The 22,013-nt window shown below is 47.4% G+C and overlaps 1 protein-coding gene and 1 non-coding gene across 2 annotated transcripts; both read left to right on the plus strand.

Annotated features, from left to right (window-relative positions):
- Positions 1-518: 518 nt before the first annotated feature.
- On the plus strand, positions 519-21,586 carry Nans (N-acetylneuraminate synthase). The gene is made up of 6 exons (XM_008851958.2): positions 519-742; positions 7,953-8,168; positions 14,078-14,177; positions 14,934-15,088; positions 19,535-19,801; positions 21,345-21,586. Exons 1-6 carry the CDS (start codon positions 611-613, stop codon positions 21,552-21,554), a joined length of 1,080 nt encoding a protein of 359 aa, XP_008850180.1. The 5' UTR covers positions 519-610; the 3' UTR covers positions 21,555-21,586.
- On the plus strand, positions 6,832-6,957 carry LOC115067522. The gene has a single exon (XR_003846927.1). It is a non-coding gene; the product is annotated as a small nucleolar RNA SNORA77 (small nucleolar RNA).
- Positions 21,587-22,013: the final 427 nt, after the last annotated feature.

Raw genomic sequence — 22,013 nt, forward strand, 5'->3', positions numbered from 1 at the left:
AGTCTGATAATGTAAAACCCAGAGCCATCAGGGTTGCATAAGGTGTCTAGTACACATCCTCTCCCTGGAATGGGGCTTCTGGTGAGATCCCTCCCTAGAAAACGGATTTACAGCTCGGAGGGGAATACAGGTGCTGGAATTCTTGCTTGGCTCCTGACACGGGGCTTCAATTGAATTTCTGAGCTCCGGTTCCTTCTCTCCGCAAGCCTTTCCAGATCTTTCTATCCTGCCTCAGAATCAACAGCCCTGGGAGTCTAGATCCAGAATGCCCATCTCTGCGGCTGCACTTAGGGTGCGCTGCCCGCGCTGGGTGGCTACCGGCGCAGCCGACTTGGCAGGGCGGCAGGCAGAGTTCTCCCGGGGACGCCGGCAGAACCGAGCTGCCGCTCGCAGGCACCAGCCCGGGGCGAGCCGGGGGGCGGGGCTTCCTCTTCCCCGCCGGCCTCCGCGCGCGAGTGCTCCGATTGGCTGTCGGGTGAGAGGCGGGGCCTGGGGATTGGCTGCTCGGCTGCCGCGGGCTGACGTGGCGGGGGCCGGGGCCTGTCGGGCTGCGCACGCCGGGAACCGACCTGGAGGCCGGGTGGAGACTCCGGAGGAGGCGGTGAACGCGATGCCGCTGGAGCTGGAGCTGTGTCCCGGGCGCTGGGTGGGCGGGCGGCACCCGTGCTTCATCATCGCCGAGATCGGCCAGAACCACCAGGGCGATTTGGACGTGGCCAAGCGCATGATCCGCACGGCCAAGGTGAGGGGCAGGGTCCTCGGGAGTGACGCGAGAGGGTCCCAGGAAGGGCCTCAGGAGGGTCCCCGGAAGGTTTCTGGAGGGTCCGGAGAGGGTCAAGTGGGTCCCCGGAGGGTCCCAGGAGGGCGCTGCGGTGGGAACCGTTCTTCTCCCGCCCCCCTGCGCCCCACCTGCCTCCAGCTCTCCTGTTCCGTTTTCCATTTTTCCACCTCTTCCTCTCCGTTGCCACCTCTCTCCTGATCCGACTTCTTTCTTTCTCTTTGCGGCTTGATCAGATCCTACCCCTGCCCGGCACAATCAGTAGCTACCTAGCCAGGATCTTAGTAACCCGCCCCCTTCCTGCTTATCTTGTGTCCTCGAAGATGCTCCCGTGCACAGTGACTTCCAAGAACTACAAAGTCCTTGGAAATTGCTCTGGCTTTTCCTCATCTGCCAGTGCCTGTGTTTGGAATCCGAAGCGGTGAAAAGCCGGGTCTCTGCTCAGAGCCTAGTAGTTAACCTCTGTAAGCGAACCGGGCTTCATGGAGTTGTTAGGATCAAATGAGAAAGAGAGTGGAAAGCCCGATACTCAGGCTGAGACCTCCTGGTACTGCCAGGAGGCTTATAAATATTCACTCCCCCTTCCGTTGGTAAACTTCTGTGGGTCTGGACCACTTGGATGCCTCGTCCAGCCCCTCCCACTCCAGCCCCCAGCCCTAGGTCTCACACTGCATTGCCAGCCACTCGGTTTGGTTTTGGTTTCTGGTCTTTTTGAGACAGGGTCTCATTCTGTAACCCAAACTAGTTTAGAACTCATTATGTATCTCAAAATGGGCCCCCAAATCTCCCTTAGTCTTTCTGCCTCTGTCTCTCCGGGGGGTGCTGGGATTTCAGGTGCAAGTTATCACACCTGGCTTGCTTGCCTTTCTTTAACCCTTTCTCTCTCTGTACTCAATAATCCCCTTTTTGAAGAGAGACCATCTTATTCATCATTATGAACCCCAGTGTAAAGTCTCCACTGTGGTTCCTGGGTTTATTTTTTATTGGTTGTTTTGAGACAGAATCTCACACTATAACTCAGACTGGCTTGGAACTTAACTATGTAGCCCATATTGGCCTCAAGCTTGTGGCAGTCCTCCTGCTTCAGCTTCCCAAGTGCCAAGGTTATAGACATGAGCCACTACACCAAGCAATTCCTTGAGATAGCTCATGCCACTTAAAATTTTTTAGTTTATTTTTTTTATTAATGTGTATGTTTGTCTGCTTATGTGAGTTTATATGCCTGTGGAAGCCAGAGGTTATGGGATCCCCTGGAACAGGTGGTTGTGAGCCTTCTGATGTGGGTGCTGGGAACTGAACACGGGTCCTCTGTAAGAGGAATTTATACTCTTAAGTGCTGAGCCATCTCTCAGTTCCTCCTGCCATCTTTGTTAATGCTGGTCACCTGATTTCATGTCATTTCTGACTGCTTTTTCTGACCCTTCTTCAGGGCTAACTGGTCTTATGAGTGCAGTGCCATCAAAGCACAACAAGACTTTAGAAAATGACAACTGCTAGCAGTTTGTGGATTCTCTGAGCTACTGAGCTAAGTGCTTCAGTGCACCGTCTTGTTCAATTCCTACAACAATCTATTGTTAAGTTCACTCTAAAGACTTAAAGAACTTAAGTAATTTTCCCAAGGCACATAGCTAGTAAATAATGTTGTTTTTTACTTCACTTTTTCCTTTTTTGGGGGTCTTTGTTGAGACAGGATCTCCCTGTAGCCTCAGCTGGCCTGGAACTTGCTATATAGACCAGGCTGGCCTTGAACTCACAAAGATCCACCTGCCTCTGCTTCCCAAGTGCTGGGATTAAAGTAGTCCGCCACCACACCTAGCCATTTTACTTCAATTTTTAATCTTTGCTTTTAGACATAGGTCTCCAGTCTGTATACTATAAAGGGCAAAATTCCAGCTTTAATTTGAAGAAGCAGCCTGTTTTTCCAAGGTGTGACCTCTTTTCAGGCTGAAGTTGTAAAAATACCTAGAGATACTAAAGCCATGGGAATAGAGTTACAGTTTTTCTCTCACATATTCTCTTCCTTAGTAGTTGGGGGTGGGGGCATGATTGCAAGGCCAAGGCTGTGTTGTAGTGCAAACTTTTCTTCTTTAGGGCTCAGATATTTTCTTTCTCTCTCTCTCTCTCTCTCTCTCTCTCTCTCTCTCTCTCGTTTTAAATTTAAAGCAGGGGAATGCCTTGCAATCTCTACTATTTAACTTTTCTGCTGGAGTCACATTTGCAAGTTTAGTTACCTAGAAATGTGTTCTATACAAGCTGGCTTGCTTACATAGTAAGTCTGTTTGCAGATTAAAAGTAGTCTGTTCAGTTCTTTTTATTGTATTATGATAAAATACATTGTTATAATGAATGATACAGAAGGTTACTGACTCCAAGGAATTCACATCCACTTGACACTGTCAGGGACCTCTGGTAAAGCCCTGACCTTGGCTTGGCGCCTCAGAACTCAGAGTGAAGCAGTTAATGAGTTTATTGACTAAGCTAAGGGATAGATGCATTTGAGTGTCAAGTATAGGTGTTAGAAGAATGCTCCTGAGTGCTTCGGCAGAAGCTGTATAAAGTAATTTGGGGGTTTGAGGAATTACATACTACATTTCCTTCCTTCCTTCCTTCTTTTTTTTGGGGGGGGGGCAAAGTATTGTAGTCCATGATCAATTTCCTAGGTAGTCAAAAGCTTGATAAAAATCAGCAGAAAAATGAGTACTTGTTTTGATAAAACACAAATCTTAGGTGTGGATGGTTGGTAAACCTAGCACTTGGGAGGGAGATAAGGAGTTTGAGACCAAACAGGGCTACATGAGACTGGATCTCAAAAAAATAAAATCAGGCTAAGAATGGTGGTGCATGCCTTTAATCTCAGCACTCAGGAGGCAGAAGCAAGAGGATTTTAGTTCCAAGCCAGCCTGGTCTATGTAGTGAGTTCCAAGCCAGGCAGAGCTACATGGTACAACCCTGTCTCAAAACAAACAAGCAAACAAAACAGCTGGAGAGATGGCTCAGTGGTTAGGAATGCTTGCTGTGCATGTATGAGGACTGGAGCTTGGATCCCAGCACCCCACACCTGTAACTCCAGCACTGAGCAGGGGCAGGGACAGGGACAGAAGGATCGATTGCTGGGGCTTGTTGGTTGCCAGCCTAGCGTGAACACTTGAGCTCTAGGTTAGTAGAGAAACCCTGCCTTAAAGGGACAAGGTAGAGAGAATGATAGAGCAGGACACCCGAGCTCTTCTCTGGCCTTCATGCTTGTGCACAGGTACATCACTTGGCTTTAGGAAAGAAGATACTTAACTGAGTTCTTGTTGATGGCATTTTCTGCTATTTCAGTTTTGTTACCTTCCTGTAAAGTTGTGTATGACACCTGAGACAGGCTTTTTTTTAACTTCTGGAGAGGAGAGTGAGTTGGCAATCCGTGGTGAGGAGTGGAAGCCTACTACCACACTCTGGGAAGCCTCCTCCTCAGCTGACTGGGGGTTCGAGGCAGCAGAAATCCATGTCAGAGTCTCTAGACAGGACATACATGTTCTTGTTTTTTTGGTCTTTTTGAGACAGGGTCTCCCTGTAGCCCTAGCTGGCCTGGATTTGCTATGGAGACCAGGCTGGCCTCGAACTCACACAGATCCGCCTGCCTCTCCCTCCTGAGTGCTGGGATTAAAGGCACATGTTCTATTTTTAGTTATTATTTTGTTTTGGTGACAGGGACTGTGTAGCTCTGGCTAGCCTTGCACTCACTGTGTACACTAGGCTGGCCTTTTTTTTTTTATTGGTGTTTTTGAGACAAGGTCTCTCTGTAGCCCCAGCTGGCCTAGAACTCACTATGTAGACTAGGCTGGCCTCAAACTCATAGAGATCCGCCTGCCTCTGCCTCCCAAAGTGCCGGGCTGGCCTTTTGTAGTCCTTCTGCCTCTGCCTTCTGAGTGCTATGATTACAAGTCTGGGTCACCATCACACCAGGCATCATACATGTTCTATTGCCTTTAGAAAGGGGGTCTATCAGACACCATGACTTTGGTCAGGCCACTTTGGCCTTGGGGTTTTCATCCTGACAATGACAAGTCTTTTTTTAAAAAAAATATATTTTATTTATTATTTTTATTTATGAGTTATCTATGAGTATGTATAGTGCCTGCATGTATGTGAGTGCTCCTGTGTCGTGCAATACCTCAGAGGTCAGAAGAGGGCATCTAATTCCCCTGGAACTGGAGTCAAGGACGGTTTGTAGCTGCCATGTGGGTGCTGGGAATCCCAAGTCCTCTGCTTGAGCAGTCAGTGCTCTTAACCGCTGAGCCATCTCTCCTGCCCCTACAGTGATGTCTTTTTTTTTTTTTTTTTTGTCTTTTTTGAGACAGGGTCTCCCTGTAGCCCCAGTTGGCCTGGAACTCACTATGTAGACCAGGCTGGCCTTGAACTCACAGAGATACACCTGCCTCTGCCTCCTGAGTGCTGGGATTAAAGGCGTGTGCCACCATGCCCGGCCAGTGACAAGTCTTTTACATCAGGCAAGGTCACTTACATCAGAGACAGGGTCTGGCTCTGGAAGCCTTCCTCTTCCTCCCTGTGCTGAGATTACGTGCATGGATTACCACACGCAGCCTCAATTTACAGTTCTGTTTGATCTTCTTTCTGGCCTCAAGTCCTGACTTTGACATCTAGTTATTTTTCAGTAGAATGACAGTGTTGGATGTTTCTAGATTTAGTTTTCCTCTCATTTTGGTATTTTTAAGACAGGGTCTCCCTGTAGCCCCAGCTGGCCTGGAACTCACTATATAGACCAAGCTAGCCTCAAACTCACAGAGATCCACCTGCCTCTGCCTCCCAAGTGCTGGGATTAAAGGTGTGAGCCACCATACCCAGCAGCAGGCCCATTTTCAATAACAGAAATGCCTTCTATGTGTATAGGAAGGCCTGCAGGCTGAGACCTCAGAAGATTTTACCATCTTCTAGAATAGTTTCTGAAACAGTCCTGAGCCATTGGAAGCAGATTTGCAACAGAATTATAGCTTTTATGAGTTGCCAATCCAGCCTTTTTGTTTTGGTTTCCACTCAGCAGAGATGTCCAACTAGAACAGTTCTCAGATTGGCTTGTTTGCTTTGTGGTGAAGAACTTGTTCAGAGAGTGTCAGGCAGAAAAACACAGGCACCAAACAACTGCGGAGCTGCTCTTCCTGACGCCAGGAGGTGGGGCGGAGCTGCTACTGCTGACGTCAGGAGGTGGGGCAGGGTGCAAGTTCTTCCCTTTGTTTTATCCTTGTAAGTTTTATAACTTAAATTCTTCTGAACTCTTTTTTGTTTGTTTATATTTTATTTATTATTTTTATCTTATATGTATGAATGTATTGCCTGTGTGTATGTAAGTGCACCCGTGTCGTCAATGCCCAAGGAAGAGGAGGGCATCAGATCCCCTGGAACTGGAGTTATGGATGGTTGTTAGCTGCCACATGGGTTCTGGGAACTGAATTTGGGTCATCTGCAAGAGCAGCCAGTGCTCCTAACCTCTGAGCCATCTCTCCAGCCCCTATTTGTTTTGAGATAGTCTCCCCATAGCCCCAATTAGCCTGGAACTTGCTGTGTAGCCTTGATCTCACAGAGATACACCTGCCTCTGCCTCCCAAGTACTGGGATCAAAGATGTGCACCACCACACCTGGCTGAACTCTTTGATTAATTACTTTATTTTTGGAAGGGGATAGAGGATGTTGAACCTAGGGCTTTGCCCATGCCAGACAAACACCTCAATTCCTTTTTAAGTTTATTTTGGGAGGGTTGCACTACTTTATCTAAGATGGCCTTAACTTTTCAATCCTGCAGACTTACTCTCATGAGTATCTGAAATTACAGGTGATAATCACACTCCCAGCTTGACAGGTTTGGTCCTTTTCTTTTCCCTTTTCCTTTCCATACACTTACTGAACTCCTACATAGCCAAGGCCATGTGGCCTCCTGAATGCTGGGATCATAGGCATGAGCCCCACACCTGGCTTTACTACTTTAATGTTGTAGTCAAAACAATGGGGAAAAAGCTCCAATTTTTTTTTTTTCATTTTAACAGAGAAAAATATTTCAGACTCACTCTGCACCCGTCTGCAGCCATGGACGGGTGCTTCTTCTGTCTGCCAAAGAAACATTCCAGGGTGCTGTGGCCCCTCTGACCTGTCAGGGGCAATGCAGCTGCTTTGGGACACAGCATGTTTAAAAAGAGAGAGAGAAATGGGGCTTGCAAGATGGCCTAACAGATAAAGGTGCTTGCCACCAAGCCTGATGACCTGAGCTCAATCCCCAGGACCCACATGGTGGAGGAAAAGACTGACTCCTGCAAGTTGTCTTCGGACCTCCACATGTGCCATGGCATATGTGAGCACACACTTGTATGTGTGTGCATGCCATGGTGTATGTCTGAGAACAACTTGTGGGAGTCATTTCTCCCCTTCTACTGTGTGAGACCCAGGAATTGAACTCAGTTTGTCAAGGTTGGTGGCAGGTACCTTTACCCACTGAGACACATTGCCAGCCCTCCACCATATTTTTTGAGACAGGTCTCTCATTGAATGTGGCGCTCACCAATTTGCTTAGACTGGCTGACCAGCGAACCTCAGGGACTCCTGTCTCCACATTCCCAGTGAAGGGGTTATAAGCACATGTTACTGTGTCTAGCTTTTTTTTTTTTTAATTGAGGCAGGGTTTCTCTATAGCCCCAGCTGGCCTGGAATTCACTGTGTAGGCCACACTGGTCTTGAACTTACAGAGATCCACCTGCCTTAGCCTCCCAAGTGCTGTGACTAAAGGCATGCACCACCACACCCGGCATGTCTGGCCTTAAAAAAAATATTTTTTTAATTTATATTTTTTATGTTTATGTTTTGCCTGCGTGTAAAGTCAACCCATGCTTACAATGCCCATGGAGGTCAGAAGAGGACCTGAGTTTGGTTGCCAGTACCACATGACACCTAACAACCATCTGCAAGTTTAGTTCCAGGGGATCCAACACCCTTTTTGGCTTCCTCGGGCATTGCATGCACAGGTGCACATAACGTACCTGCAGACAACGCTCGTACACATAAAATGAAATGAATAAATAAAAAAAAATTTAAAGATAGCAATGTCTTATTGTCACCCCAACATTTCTGTTCTCTGTGAATCCCACAGCTCCAGGTCACTGAAAAGCATCCTACTGTGTGTTTCAGGAGTGTGGGGCTGACTGTGCCAAGTTTCAGAAGAGTGAGTTGGAGTTCAAGTTTAACCGGAAGGCCCTGGAAAGACCGTATACTTCGAAGCATTCCTGGGGGACAACATATGGAGAGCATAAACGGCACCTAGAATTCAGCCATGCTCAGTACAGGGAGCTGCAGCGGTATGCTGAGGAGATTGGTATCTTCTTCACTGCCTCTGGCATGGATGAGGTGAGCCTCAGCCACTAGCAGACTCACCAGGCAGTGGGCAACATTTGGTGTCAGGCCAACTCCAGGCTTGTTCACCTAGTGTCCAACTAAGTGAGAAGCCAGCAGACCCTGAGGCCCAGGAAAACAGCCTAGCAAAAAGGGTACCACAGTTTAAAACAGTGTCTCTGAGTCAGGGACAGTTACACTGGACAATCAGGGTCATGCCCCCCCCCCACCCCGACACTGGAGTTAGGCCAGGTCCTTCCAGTGGAAAGTCGTCCAGATTAGGCACCAGGATGCTGTGCCAACTAGTTCTGACTGGCTTGATGGGGTGGCACTGGCATCATCCACAGGGGAGTGGCTCATGGGCTGGTCATGGGTGTTTCAGGCTTGACGATGCTGATATCCTGGAAGAGCCAAGGTGACACTGGCTCTCAGGGTCCTTTGCACTGTGACATCCCCCCTTTAGATGCTCCTATGTTTCCTTTTTATAAATGTAAAAACTTTCAGAAACAAAATGATAGTGCAGAAAGTTTAGAAAACAGGAACTGGAACAAACTGACATGTGATCGACATGTAACATCTCACTGTATTTCTTTATGAAGTGTTTTTTTTTTAATATTTTATTTATTATTTTTATTTTATTTTGTACGCATGTATTGCCTACATGTAGGTAAGTGCACCCGTGTTGTGCAGTGCCCATGGAGGACAGAAGAGGCTGCTGGATCCCCTGGAACTGGAGTTATGGACAGTTGTTAGCTGCCATGTGGGTGCTGGGATTTGAACCCAGGTCTTCTGCAAGAACAAGCCAGTGTTCTTAACCACTGAATCATCTCTCCAGCCCCCATGAAGTCTTTTTATACGTATGTTTTGTTGCCTGGTGACACTATTTGCCTAGCTTGTAATGTTTGGTTTTCTGTTTGCTTTTTCCAGTTAGCATTAGCGGACAAGCCTTCACCCCACCTCATGTGTAAAAGCTTTAATGGCAATGCAATATTTCCTTTGGAGAGTGTAGTATAATGTATATAATGTATTTTCTACTTTTGGACATGAACTTTCTTGAACTGGAGACATAACCCAGGCCTTCCGGCATACCGGGCAGGCACTCTATCACTGAGCTATCCCCCTACCTTAGCTTCTTGTTGCTGTGACAAAATAACCCTGACAAAAGCGTCTTAAGGAAGAAAGGGTTTATTTTGGCTCACAGTTCAAGATCCAGCTGGTCATGGAGGGAAGTCACAAGGCCCAGTAGCTTGAAGCAGCTGGTTTGCATTGTGTTGGCAGTCAGGAAGAAGGGTGAATGCTCAGCTACTTCCTTCATTCCCTGCAGTGCAGGACTCAAGGACAGAGAATCCTGTTACACTCCCTTTAGGGCGACTCTGAACTTCGGTTAACCCAGTTTAGATAATGGCTCACAGGCATGCCCTGAGGCTAGTCCATTCTAAATATTTCTTCACAGATGTACCTGGAAGCTTGAATCTTAGGTGGTTCCAGATCTTGTCAAATTGATAATCAAGGGGCTAGAGAGGTGGCTCAAAGGTTAGGAACACTGGCTGCTCTTGCAGAGGGCCCAGGTTTGGTCCCGAGCACCCACATGGTAGCTAATAACTGTCCTAAACTCCAGTTTAGGGGATCTGATGCCCTCTTCTGGCTTCCGTGGGCATTGCATGCACTTAGTGTACTTTTATACATGCAGGCAAAACACACATAAAATTTAAAAAATTTTTACTTTATGTGTATGAGTGTATTACCTGCATGTATGTAAGTACACCATGTCGTGCAATGCCTGTGGTCAGAAGAGGGTGTCAGATCCCCTGGAACTGGAGTTATGGACGGTTATTAGCTGCTATGTGGTTGCTGGGAACCCAACTTTGGTCCTCTGCCAGAGCAGCCAGTGCTCTTAACTGCTAAGCCATCTCTCCAACCCCAGCATTAGTAGTTTTAAAAAGGTGGGAAGCTGGTATGGTAGCTTGTGCCTGTCATTCCAGCACTAGTGAGCTTAGGTAGGAGGATTTCAATGAGTTCAAAACCAGCCGAGACTACTTAGTGTGTTCCAGACCAGCCAGAGCTACAAAGTGAGATTCTGTCTCAAAAATAAATAATAGGGCCCATAAGATGGCTCAGCAGGTACAGCCACTTGCCCCCAAGCCTGATGACCTGAGTTCCATCCCAGATTCCACCTGGTGGAAAGAGAGAACCAACTCCTACAAGTTGTCTTCTGATCTCCAGGTGTGTGCCATGCACGTGCATGCATTTTCAGTGCATCTTACCTATGGTTTTTATCACTTCAGTGCCCATTTTACAGATAGAGAAATGAGGTTCACAGAAGCTGGAAGTTTGTACAGTGTTATGTGGCTTGGAGGTACGTCTTAAAGGCCTTGAGTATGCTCTGTCGACCACTCAGCTATGTGCTCACTCAGATGCAGTTGGAACACATCAGCTTATTTCAGAAAAGACTGAGCAGTCAAGGTGGTATAGGCAGAACCAGACTATTCTAGAAACTTCAGGGGATATGACTGGGTTTATCTTGCATATGTGTACAACCTGGGAGAGTTTCCGAGATCCAGTGTCACCAACGTCTTGTAAAGAAATAGGAATTCACCCAGTGTGGTGGCACACCTTTAATCCCAGTACTTGGGAGGCAGAGGCAGGCTGAGCTCTGTGACTTCAAGCCAGTCTGGTGTACATAATGAGTTCCAGGCCAGCCAAGGATACATAGTTAGACCTTGTCTCAAAACAAACAAATAAACGAAACAAAAAAGAAATAGGAATTCTTCAAGGATATGCTTTTAAAGCTAGGCTGAGAAAAATGCCCAATTCTAGGGTGCTTGGCTCCTAGGCCAAGAAACGTGAGTTCTATCCTGCTGTCCTCCAAAGGAGCAACATTTGAAATGACAGTGTGAGGCAGATATGATTGTTGAAAAATAATCTAATTTCTTTAGAGAAGAACTCGGTGTGGTGTAATTCCAGTACTGGGTAATGGGGTGGGGGTTGAGGGGAAGGGTTGGTGCAGCCTAGACTATATAACAGGACAATCATGAGGTCATGGCCAGCCTGGGCTATGCAGTCCATACAGCCAAAACCAATATTGCTGTTCTGTTATTTGAAACCCACTGGGGTTTTCTTGTTGCCTGTGTAAGAAGGGGACTCCTCTGCCATTTGTGCCTAGCAGGTCTCCTGGCTGATCTGGGGAAAAGGTAGTGAGGGGAAAATGGATTCTTGCAAACCTTTCCAAAAGAGTAAATGGATCTTACTTTGCCAAGTCATCATTTCCTCGTTGGAGCTGGATGGTCCCTTGTTCCATGTTTATGGAGCAAGTGGCTCCCAGTGTTTACCCACCCTGACTTCTTTATGGCTGCAGGCATTCTGCCAGTTTTCTCCACTGTGTTTGCTGTTCTTGGGTGTTCTCTATGTACTAAGGAAAGGTTAAGGTGTGGCAGAATTTTATAAAGACCGAGAAAGTTCCCTGGATACCCGGCTAGAGAGTGTGCAAAGTGTTGAAGCAAGTGGAAGTCGTGAGCTTAGGAGGCTCCAAAGGGTGTTCTTCACCCAAGTGGCCTGGTGCCTCTGACAGGGCTAGCACACGCAGAAAGAGGCTTCTGTAGGTACATACTGTCTGCTCTTATTAATTAAAGTTTAAAAAGTTCTGAGCCAAGCCAAGTGTGGTGGCACATGCCTGTAATCCTAGCACTTGGGAGAGTAAGGAAGGACGATCCAGAGTTGTAGACTAGTTGCAAGCAAGCTCCAGGGCAGCCTAGAATAATAAGACCCTGTCACAAAAACAAGAGCTCTGAGCCAAATAGGTGTTTAGTAGACGCTGGATTTAAAAACCACAGATTCATCTCCTGGGACCCTCTAAGGAGCCATAGTAGGACAGAGTTCCTCCAGCATTCATCTGGGGGAACCCTTTTCCATGCACTGAACCCAGCCAGGTGCCTCAGGAGCTGTTGACTGAGTGCTTTTAAGACCAACTGAAAGGAAGAAGTCATGAGGCTACCTGGCTTGTGCCCTAGGGAGTGGACCTAACAGGAAAGACAGGCCAATGGGTCACTGGGAAAAAAGAGGCTGCTGGGCTATGACCCAATTTGAAGGTCTCCAGGGGCAGGACAATGCTGCTTTAGAATGGAAGCTAGGCTCTTCCAGGTGGCAATTAGACACCCTTGCCATGAGGTAGACCTCAGATGGCAGTTTTCTAAGTGGCCACTAGATGGCGATGGTGTGGGGGCTGCAAAATGAGGATCCCTCTTCCCTCAGCAGGAACTTACCCCTTATTTCTGTCACTTGAAAATGGGAGAATTTCATGCAAATTTCTTTAGGCAAGCCTTTGCCTAGTGTTTTCTCTGCATTAGGCCTCCTTAGCCCTTGCTGTGTCCCCCTCCTGAGCCCACTTATTCCTCTGTTCATGTCCCAGGGAGTCACTGTCCCACTATGGGCTAAACATTATCTAGAAGAAAACTTGGTATACAGGCTTCACTCTTTCCAGCCGGAGGGCTAGAAAAATTAGCCTTTGTTCAATGAATATGTTAAAAAGGGATCTTTTTTTCAGTCCCATCTTAGGAGTTTGTAACAGTGTGACACATGCACAGGAAGAAAAAGGGAAGAGCAGCGGGAGCTGCATTAGAGGTGGTTTGGACCCTTGGAGGTGGGTGGCACTTGGGTCACACTGCACAGTGTCTCGGATTGAGAGGGTTACACAGTGCCTTGAACAGTTTTACACTGGCTAGCTAACCACTCTTTAGGAGTGGGGGTGCTGTGCTGGAGATTGAACCCGGGGCCTTGCACATGCTAGACAACCTCTCTACCACTGAGCCTCTAGCCCCTGGCTAAGCACTTCCCACTCTGCGTTATTTGAGGTTGTGTAGAAGAGTGACGGCTTCTCTGAGTTGTCCTCTGACTGCAGCCATGGTGTCTGGAGTGGCTCCACACATGCTGGTAAGATGGACGGAGCTCCACTGCAGTGGGTGGATCTGCAGAGCTGCTTACAGAATGATCTGCTGTTCCCTCCTGTTGTGGAGATGTCATACCCTGTGACCTAATTCCTTGCTGTTCCTAGCAGGATTCAGGGCAGAGATGCTGACATTCCTTAGGAATTCAGGCATTTAGGCCTCACCCTAGACTAGAGTCAGAGTCGGAGTTCCAGGTTAGCGGATCCCTGGGAGACTGGTATGCACATAACGGAAGTGTGGGAAGCCCAGGCTTGTCTCATCGCGCCCTAATTTGTGTCTGAATTTCAGGCAGGCTGTTAAGACAGAGCTTAATTATTTGGAACCATTCTGAGAGTGACTTATCCTACTTCTGATTTCCAACTTCAATTAAAAAGCATTTTACATTATTTATTTATTGGGTGTGTGCATATGGCAAGTGTTCTGTCGCCTCCAGCCCTAAGATCACCTCCAGCCCTAAGATTTTACTCTTGATTCCTCCTGCCAGTGTTTGCTGATGACCCGGATAAAGTTGTTAATGGTAGCCTCAAGCAGTCAGTGGCTTGGCCAGAAGTGGCAGCTGGCAGCCTTAGCTTTTCTGCAGGCCATTTAGTTTGAGGTCCTAGAGGCCAGCTGCTGAAGTGGCAAAGGCTGGATCACAGACTGCTTCACTTGCCTCTTTGGGCAAGGATTGAATGGCCTCTTCCTGGCCTTTGACTTTTGAGGATCATGCAATTTCTTACTGCCTGGTTTCTGGGTTTGGCTTTGTCTGGTCACAGGTCTCTGGGGAAGGAAGAGTCTGGTCAGGGCTGTTTTCTCTCTGGATTCTTGTAGCTATGGATGGCTGCCACGTGAGCTTGCACTGACAGATGGGTGGGTGGACAGGAATGTGGGTTTGAATTTGAATGCAATGACTGAGAACAAATCTCAAGTCCCCTACACAAGGTAGGAACAGGCTTTTTTGTCACTCCTCCCCTGCCACAATGGTGCTCCCTCTGATTTTTGTAGATGGCAGTTGAGTTTCTACATGAACTGAATGTTCCATTTTTCAAAGTTGGATCTGGGGACACTAATAATTTTCCCTATCTGGAGAAGACAGCCAAGAAAGGTAAGTGCCTCCTTTTTGTGGTAAAGCCTGAGAATCTGAGCTGGCATGTTTCTATCCCCTAGTGGCCACCCACTATGAGGCAGCTCTAAGGGAGACACTTGAGGCTTTTCAGCAGCACCTCCTTCCACCCTTTTATGTCAGGGCAATACTAGGGCCAGACCCCAGCGTCCTAGGCACTTGAGGTGAGTATTCTGCCACTGAGCTCCATCCCCGGCCCCTGTAGGAATATCCTACCTAAAGTCTGCATGTAGCACCTGGTTAAGTGGTTTCCCAATCCAAATGATCTCAGTTGACTCACAGCAACCCTGGGATGGAAGCAGGTCATTACTGCTGCTCTCTTCTTGGTTCATGACATTGGAGATCTGAAGGACAGGCAGCAATAGAGCTTGTAGTTCTGGACCTCAGCCCTGCTCTTGAATTGGGTGGTCTGTGTATACTCTACCATTCTGCAGACTGAGTATCCCTTATCCAGAATGTTTGGAGCAGAAGTGTCCCAGACTTTGGCATTATGAGATTTGCAGAATGAGACAAAGCCTCCAGTACTGTGCAGCCTCTGATCTGCTCCTCCCCTCAGGAGTATGAGATCCCTGTCTCCTTGATGTGGTTCACTTTGCTGAATGACCAAGGGTCATCTGCATTTCCCTCTAAGTCTCAGGAGGTGTTGGGGGTGGGGTAGGTGCTGACTGGATGTTAAGAGCAACAGCTGGGATGTATGAGGCTGCCTGAGCCCCTGTGAAGTAGGTGCTGGTTTCTCAGGTCGTCCCATGGTGATCTCCAGCGGGATGCAGTCCATGGACACCATGAAGCAAGTCTATAAGATTGTGAAGCCCCTCAACCCCAACTTCTGCTTTCTCCAGTGCACCAGTGCATACCCGCTCCAGCCTGAGGATGCCAACCTGCGAGTCATCTCGGTGAGCATGAGGTGGGGGTCTGATCGACTCATTTTCTATAGAGAAGGTGGAGCCTTTGTTGTTCATTTGCAGTGCTGGGGATGTAGTGCAGGTCCATGGGCATGCTAAGGAGGTGCTCTACCATTGAGCTACATCCCCAGCAGTAGCCTTTTTTTTTTTTTTTTTTTGTTTTTGAAGCAGGGTCTGTCTCCCTGTAGCTGTAGCTGGGCTGGATTCTCTATGGAGACCAGGCCTGGCCTTGAACTCACAGAGATCCGCCTGCCTCTGCCTCTCGAGTGCTGGGATTAAAGGCGTGCACCACCATGTCCGGCTCATAGCCTTTTTTCATAACCAAAATTCTAAACAACCATGGCATGATTTGTGATAGTTGTGGTGTGACAGAATCAAATTAGAGGCAGGCCGTTGAGGAAGTACGTACATTCCGAAGATGGTAACTAGAAAGTAAAGGTTTTTTTAGCACCAATCTTAGTTTCTTCCATTATATTTTTTGGGGAGTATGTTTTTGAGGGTCTCCCTTGTAGCCCTAGCTGGCCTGGAACTCACTTTGTAGACCAGGCGGGACTTGATCTCACAGAGATTGGCCTGCCTCTGTCTCCTGAGTGCTGTGACTAAAGGAAGGCACCTGGCCATAAATTTTTTTTTATTTTGAGACAACTATAACCAGGTTGGTCTCAACTTCATGGCAATCCTCCTGCCTCAGTCTCCTGAATGCTGAGAATGTTGGTGTTAACCATAATACCTTGCTCCATCATAAAATTTAAAGTATAGTCTTTGTAATGTATATTTTGTTTTGTCTTTTGATCTTTTTGACCAAACCTGTACCCAGATGGCCCGAAACTCATTGTGTAGACCAGGCTTACCTCACAGAGATCTGCCTGCCTCTGCCTCCCAAGTGCTGGGATTAAAGGCCCGGCTCGTTTTGTTTTTGAGATAGGGTCTCCCTGTGTAGCCTGGCTGGCCTGGAACTCACAGAAATCTGTCTGCTGAGTGCTGGAAGCATAGACTGGTGCTACTACATCTGGTTTTTGTTTGATTTGCTTGGTTTGCTTGAGACAGTGTCTCATATAGCCCAAGCTGACCTTGAACTCCTGATCCTCCTGTCTCTTCTAATTCTGAGTCTTCCTGATGTTCAGACTGGCTTTAATACCAACTTGAGGAAACTGTCTCCTAAGACTTTGCTCCAGCTCAGTCATGGCACACATGGTGCAGCCTGAGCTCCCACAGCAGCTGTGGCAAAGCTGGGGTTGGGGCTTGGGAAGTGTCCTTCTCCCCCGGTGCCTTCTTGTTTTAGACAGGCTCTGTCAGTTCCTCCTGCTCACAGCTGAATTAAGGTGCACATACGTGTGTGATTATTGTAATAATGGACACATTAATGGGACTGTATACTGTTCTGACCATCCTGACATCCTGAGATTTTCATTAACCTAGCCTTCCTTTACACCTGTTTTTCTGCATATTTTTAAAATAATTTTTTAGTGTGTGTATGTGGTATGTGTGTATATGCATGCCATGACATGGATGTGGAGATCAGAGGGCAACTTAATGTAGTCACTTCCCTCCTTCTACCTTTACATGGGTTCTGGGAATTGAACTCATGTCATCAGACTTTGAAGCAAGCCTTCTTACCCACTATTACCTTTTTGAGAACTGACACTGCTGCCTTTTCACCTAACTTTGCTAATCATTTTTCCCAATCCTAATAATTTTTTCTCCACTTCTAGCCATGCCCCCGGATTGAATAGAGAAATCGTAATGTAATGTTGTTTTTAAGCACTTGCTGGGGCTGGGGAGATAGTTCAGTGGGTAAGAACCTTGTCCCACAAGCACGAGGACCCAAGTTCAAGTCTCTAGCACCCACGTAAAAGGATGAGCATGGCTGTGCTTGCCTGTAACCCTCAGCATTGGGTGTTGGGTAGAGATAGCTAGATCCTGAGAACTTGAAAGCCAACCAGCCTCACCAAAAATATGTGCTTCAGGTTCAGTGAGAGACCCTGTCTGAAGGGAATAAGGTGGAGCCCAATAGAGGAAGACACCTGACCTCCTGCTCTGGCCTCTGTATACATGTCCAGAGACACTTGGACCACACACACACCACATAACACCCACAGCACACACCACACATACACCACATTCACACACACAAACACACACACACACACACACACACACACACACATATTCATACATGTACAGACTTAGGCATGTTTGTTTTTTTCTTAGCTCAGATATATAATGCAAAGTGAATCTCTTGTCCTGGACTCCACAGAAATTAGTATAATTAACAACTTAGCCATGTGCAGTAATCCCAATATTTGGGAGGCAGAGGCAGGCAGATCTCTGTGAGATGGAGGCCAGCCTAGTGTACATAGCAAGTTCTAGGCCAGCTGGGACTACAGGGGGACTGATTCAAAAAGACCAGAAATAAATAAGTAAATAAAAACAAACAAAAAAGCAACTTAGTATCTGTGACTCCAGATACTTCCCCTGATTTTCTTTCTTAGTGAGTCACAAGCTCCCTTTTCCTTCATCCCTCACCTGAGGTTCCAGAGAATCCTTTCTCTGGACATTACCATGTAGAGAAAGTGACTTTGCCTAGGGGCCTGCACTCTGTGCACATCTGTAGGCCTTGCTCTCCAGGCCTTTGCCACCCAACCTTCCTAATCTCTTACTAATCTCCACCTGAGTCTTCCTGCTGTTCTTAAGCTTTCTGGCCTCCTTCGCTGTCAACACCCATGCATTGTAGAGTGGCTTTCATTGCCTTCAGTGAATTATAGATAACTGATTAATTATTCAGTATCCTTGCCAACCAGTTGTTTTGAGATTTGTATAATTGATGATGATGTTGCGTACGCAGAACACTTGCTTTCAGAAGTACAAGTTAATTAAACGTGACAGGTGCTTTCTGGGTGGACTTAAGCATTCCGTTTCAGTTGCTTTGTTATTCTTGGTGGTTTGCACAGGCTGAAACATTCACAAAAGTTTTTTTTTTTTTTTTTTTTTTTTGTTTTTTTTAAACTTTTCTATTTTGACACTTAATATACTGGAAGTAAGGAAGGGCCTGTACTTGAACTCACAGAGACCCGCCTGCCTCTGCCTCCCGAGTGCCGGGATTAAAGTTTTTTTTTTTTTGGTCTTTTTGAAGTAGGGTCTCCCTGTAAGCCCCAGCTGTCCTGGAACTCACTATGTAGACCAGACTGGCCTTGAACTCACAGAGATTCGCCTGCCTCTGCTTCCCAAGTGCTGGGACTACAGGCATGCCCCACCATGCCAGGCTCAAAAGTAATTTTTAAAAAAATTATTTTGCATTTATAGACTGGAGAAATGGCTCAGCAGTGAAAAGCACTGACTACTCTTAACAGAGGACCCTGGTTCAATTCCCAGCACCCACATGGCGGGTCCTCAACTCCAGTTCCAGGGCATCTGACCCTCTCTTCTGACCTTTGAGGCATTGCGCAACATGGTTGCACTCAACATACATGCAGGCAATACACTCATACACATAAAATAAAAAAATAAAAGCAGCCACTGTTCTTAACCACCAAGCCATCTTCTTCAGCCCACAGAAGGCATTCTTTAAAAAATTTTTTTTAAATTTATTTTATTTGTATGAGTGTATTGCCTGCATGTAAGTACTCCCATGTTGTGCAGTGTCCATGGGGGTCAGAAGAAGGCATCGGATCCCTTGGAATTAGAGTTATGGATGGTTGTTAGCCACCATGTGGGTGCTGGGAACTGAACCTGGGTGCTCTGCAAGAGCAGCCAGTACCCCTAACTGCTGAGCCATCTCTCCAGCCACAAAAGGCATTCTTCTTTTTTTTTTAATTTTATTATTTTTATTTTATGTGTATGCGTGTTTTGCCTGCATGTAGGTAAGTGCATCCATGTCGTGCAATGCCCGTGGAGGTCAGAAGAGGCTGTCAGATCCCCTGGGACTGGAGTTATGGACAGTTGTTAGCTGCCATGTGGGTGTTGGGATTTGAACCCAGGTATTCTGCAAGAACAACCAGTGTTCTTAACCATTGAGCCATCTCTCTAGCCCCAACAAAAGGCATTCTTAATGACGGTAGTAACATTTTCTTCTTTGAGACAGGATCTCCCTGTAGCCCCAGCTGGCCTGGAACTTGCTATGTAGACTAGGCTGGCCTTGAACTTAAAGATCCTTCTTCCTCTGCCTCCCAAGTGCTGGGATTAAAGGCATGTGCCATCATGCTCGGCTATGACTGTAGTAACTTTACAGAACCCTGGATGCCCTCCCTGAATTCAGAGCACCTCTCAGTAGGTACTTTTATTTTTCCCATGGAGGAGAGGCTCAGAGAGCCTCAGCATCTTGCCCTTGGCTACTGTGCTAGTGAGTGGCTACACTGGGGTGCAGTCCAGACCATCCTGACTCGGGACAATATGCATAAAGCTCCAAAATGGGTAACTTTACCCTTTTCTATCTTGAAGGAATACCAGAAGCTCTTTCCTGACATCCCTATAGGGTACTCTGGGCATGAGACAGGCATCGCGATATCTGTGGCTGCAGTGGCTCTGGGGGCCAAGGTGTTGGAACGTCACATAACTTTGGACAAGACCTGGAAAGGGAGTGACCACTCAGCCTCCCTGGAGCCTGGAGAGCTGGCTGAGTTGGTGCAGTCTGTGCGCCTGGTGGAGCGGGCCCTGGGCTCCCCAACTAAGCAGCTGCTGCCCTGTGAGATGGCTTGCAATGAGAAGGTGCGTGCTGCCAGGATCAATGTGGCCCTGTCTGAGTCTGTTGCATGAGTTGATGAAGGAATGCTATGCCCACCTCTGAGTATGTCATTAGGCTCACTGGAGCAGCAGGGGAGATGGGTTACATAACAGGAATGTAGGCCTTCAACTCTGCTACCTTAGCGTCTTCTCCTAAGTCTGAAGCCTGGGGCCTCACGTCTCCTGGACCCCAGGAGATGTAGAGAGAGTGAAGCTTTGGGATGGCCAAGCCTGGGGCCTCTTGGAGTAGGCACACCCTGAGGCACAAGGAAGAAAGCCTGGACAGTCCTGAGCCCAAGGAGGTACTGGGTGAGGAGGCTTCTGCCATGGCATGGGGGTGGTGGGCAGTGATGCAGACGACTCTTGGTGAGGCCAAGGCTCACCAGGCACAAACACTAGGCACACATGGGAAGTGATGTCGTATGTATTCCAGGGGAGCCTCCTTGCTGCTGGTCCCAAGTTAGAGGGGAAGTTAGAAGTAAGGAAGGAAACTGCATTGCAGAGGAAGTTGGGGGTGGGGCAGAAACTGGAATGAGTCACAAGGAGGCAAGCATGAAATTGGTTCTCAAAGGGTGAAACACAGCAGTTGGCATCATCTGATAATCATCAGCTGACAGTCCTTGAAACTAAACGCCCAGCAGAATTGATTTTGTGGGTGCTCTTTCAGCATTTGCAGAGATGTAGAGACACTGGTTGTGAGCTTCAGGCAACCTTGGGTCTCTTCACCTGCCTGTCCTGTCTGCCCCTTTGTGGGCTTCTGTTTCCTATCACCTGAATAATAGTCACCATCATTGCAAATAAGCTCTCTGTAGCACTATTTTACTGAACAAAGTAGCAGCAAGTCTGTGTCTGTGAGACCAGGACTCGGTAGTCTCGTCCTTTAGGTTCTCATCTTGGCTATTGGCAACTTCCAAGCTTCCCGCCTTCTTTGAACCTCAGTTTCCCCTTGTTTACAGTGAGATGTTGAACTAGATGGTGACAAAAGTAATCATAGTTGTCATGTGTCACGTAGTGTCACGATTCTGTATTGGCATCCACAAGGTACAGGCACTGGCATTCCCCATTTAACAGTAAAACCAAAATACTTTAAAGAAATATTTTATTATTTTTATTTTATATATATACTAGTATATTACCTGCATGTATTTAAGTGCTCTCGTGTTGTGCAGTGCCCACAGAGGTCAGAAGATGGAGTTCGAGTCCCCTGGAACTGGAATTACAGGTGGCTGTTAGCTGCCATGTGGGTGCTGGGACTTGAACCCAGGTCCTCTGCAAGAGCAACCCATGCTCTTAACTGCATGAGCCGTCTCTCCAGCCCCGAAATCAAAATACTTATCCCCAGAATCAAACCTGTCTATCTTGCCATGTCCTCTGAGCCCTTTCCTTTGTGCCATATTACCCCATACTGGCTGCATCTTTCTCTGGGAGATGCTGCTCTGGGCACTTTGGCGACAGCAGGGACCTTGAGTGTGAATAGTGTGTGGGAATTCCTTTTGGAGTCTGACACTGAATCTTCCTTTGTCTACAGCTGGGCAAATCTGTGGTGGCCAAAATGAAAATCCCAGAAGGCACCATCCTCACCCTGGACATGCTCACTGTGAAGGTTGGGGAGCCCAAAGGCTATCCCCCTGAAGACATCTTCAACCTAGTGGGCAAGAAGGTGTTGGTCACTATTGAAGAAGATGAGACAGTCATGGAGGAATCGGTGGAAAATCACAGCAAGAAAATCAAGTCTTAAATAAAGTGCCACTCTAGATTCAGTTCATGCTACTACTGTCAGGTGTGTTGTGTGCAGTGGAGCAAGTGTTGACTTCTGGTCACCTGGCTTTGGCCCACCCCATCCCCACAGTAGCCATTTCTGGGCCAGCTAATTGGCCAAAAGAGCCAATGAAGCCATTTCTGTTTCAGAGTGGCCTGCCAGAGAGGGGAGACCCAGGGCAAATCCAGGAATTTCTGTGTGGTGCTGGCTGTCATCTTGAACCTTCCTGTTCTCACTCAACAAAGCAAGCTCCAATGATGTGAGGTCTCATTTCTTCACAGACAGTTGTTGTCCTTCCTCTCTTACACTCCTACCCTGGGCTGTGTGTCCAGAACACTAGATAGTGGTCACTTGGCATTAGATTCTGGCCAAGGCCCTGTGGGCAGAGACAAACTTGTGTGTGCAGAAGGGAGAGAACTCAGTTCTTCTGTCAACAGG

The sequence above is a fragment of the Nannospalax galili genome, unplaced genomic scaffold, assembly GCF_000622305.1.
Source record: "Nannospalax galili isolate Female #2095 unplaced genomic scaffold, S.galili_v1.0 scaffold106, whole genome shotgun sequence".
Lineage (NCBI taxonomy): Eukaryota > Metazoa > Chordata > Mammalia > Rodentia > Spalacidae > Nannospalax > Nannospalax galili.

Excerpts from the sequence above, each read along its gene's own strand:
- Nans (XM_008851958.2), top strand. The coding sequence starts at position 611 with ATGCCGCTGGAGCTGGAGCTGTGTCCCGGGCGCTGGGTGGGCGGGCGG. Across the intron at positions 8,169-14,077 it reads CTGCCTCTGGCATGGATGAG|ATGGCAGTTGAGTTTCTACA; the intron begins GTGAGCCTCAGC and ends TGATTTTTGTAG. Across the intron at positions 19,802-21,344 it reads AGATGGCTTGCAATGAGAAG|CTGGGCAAATCTGTGGTGGC; the intron begins GTGCGTGCTGCC and ends CTTTGTCTACAG.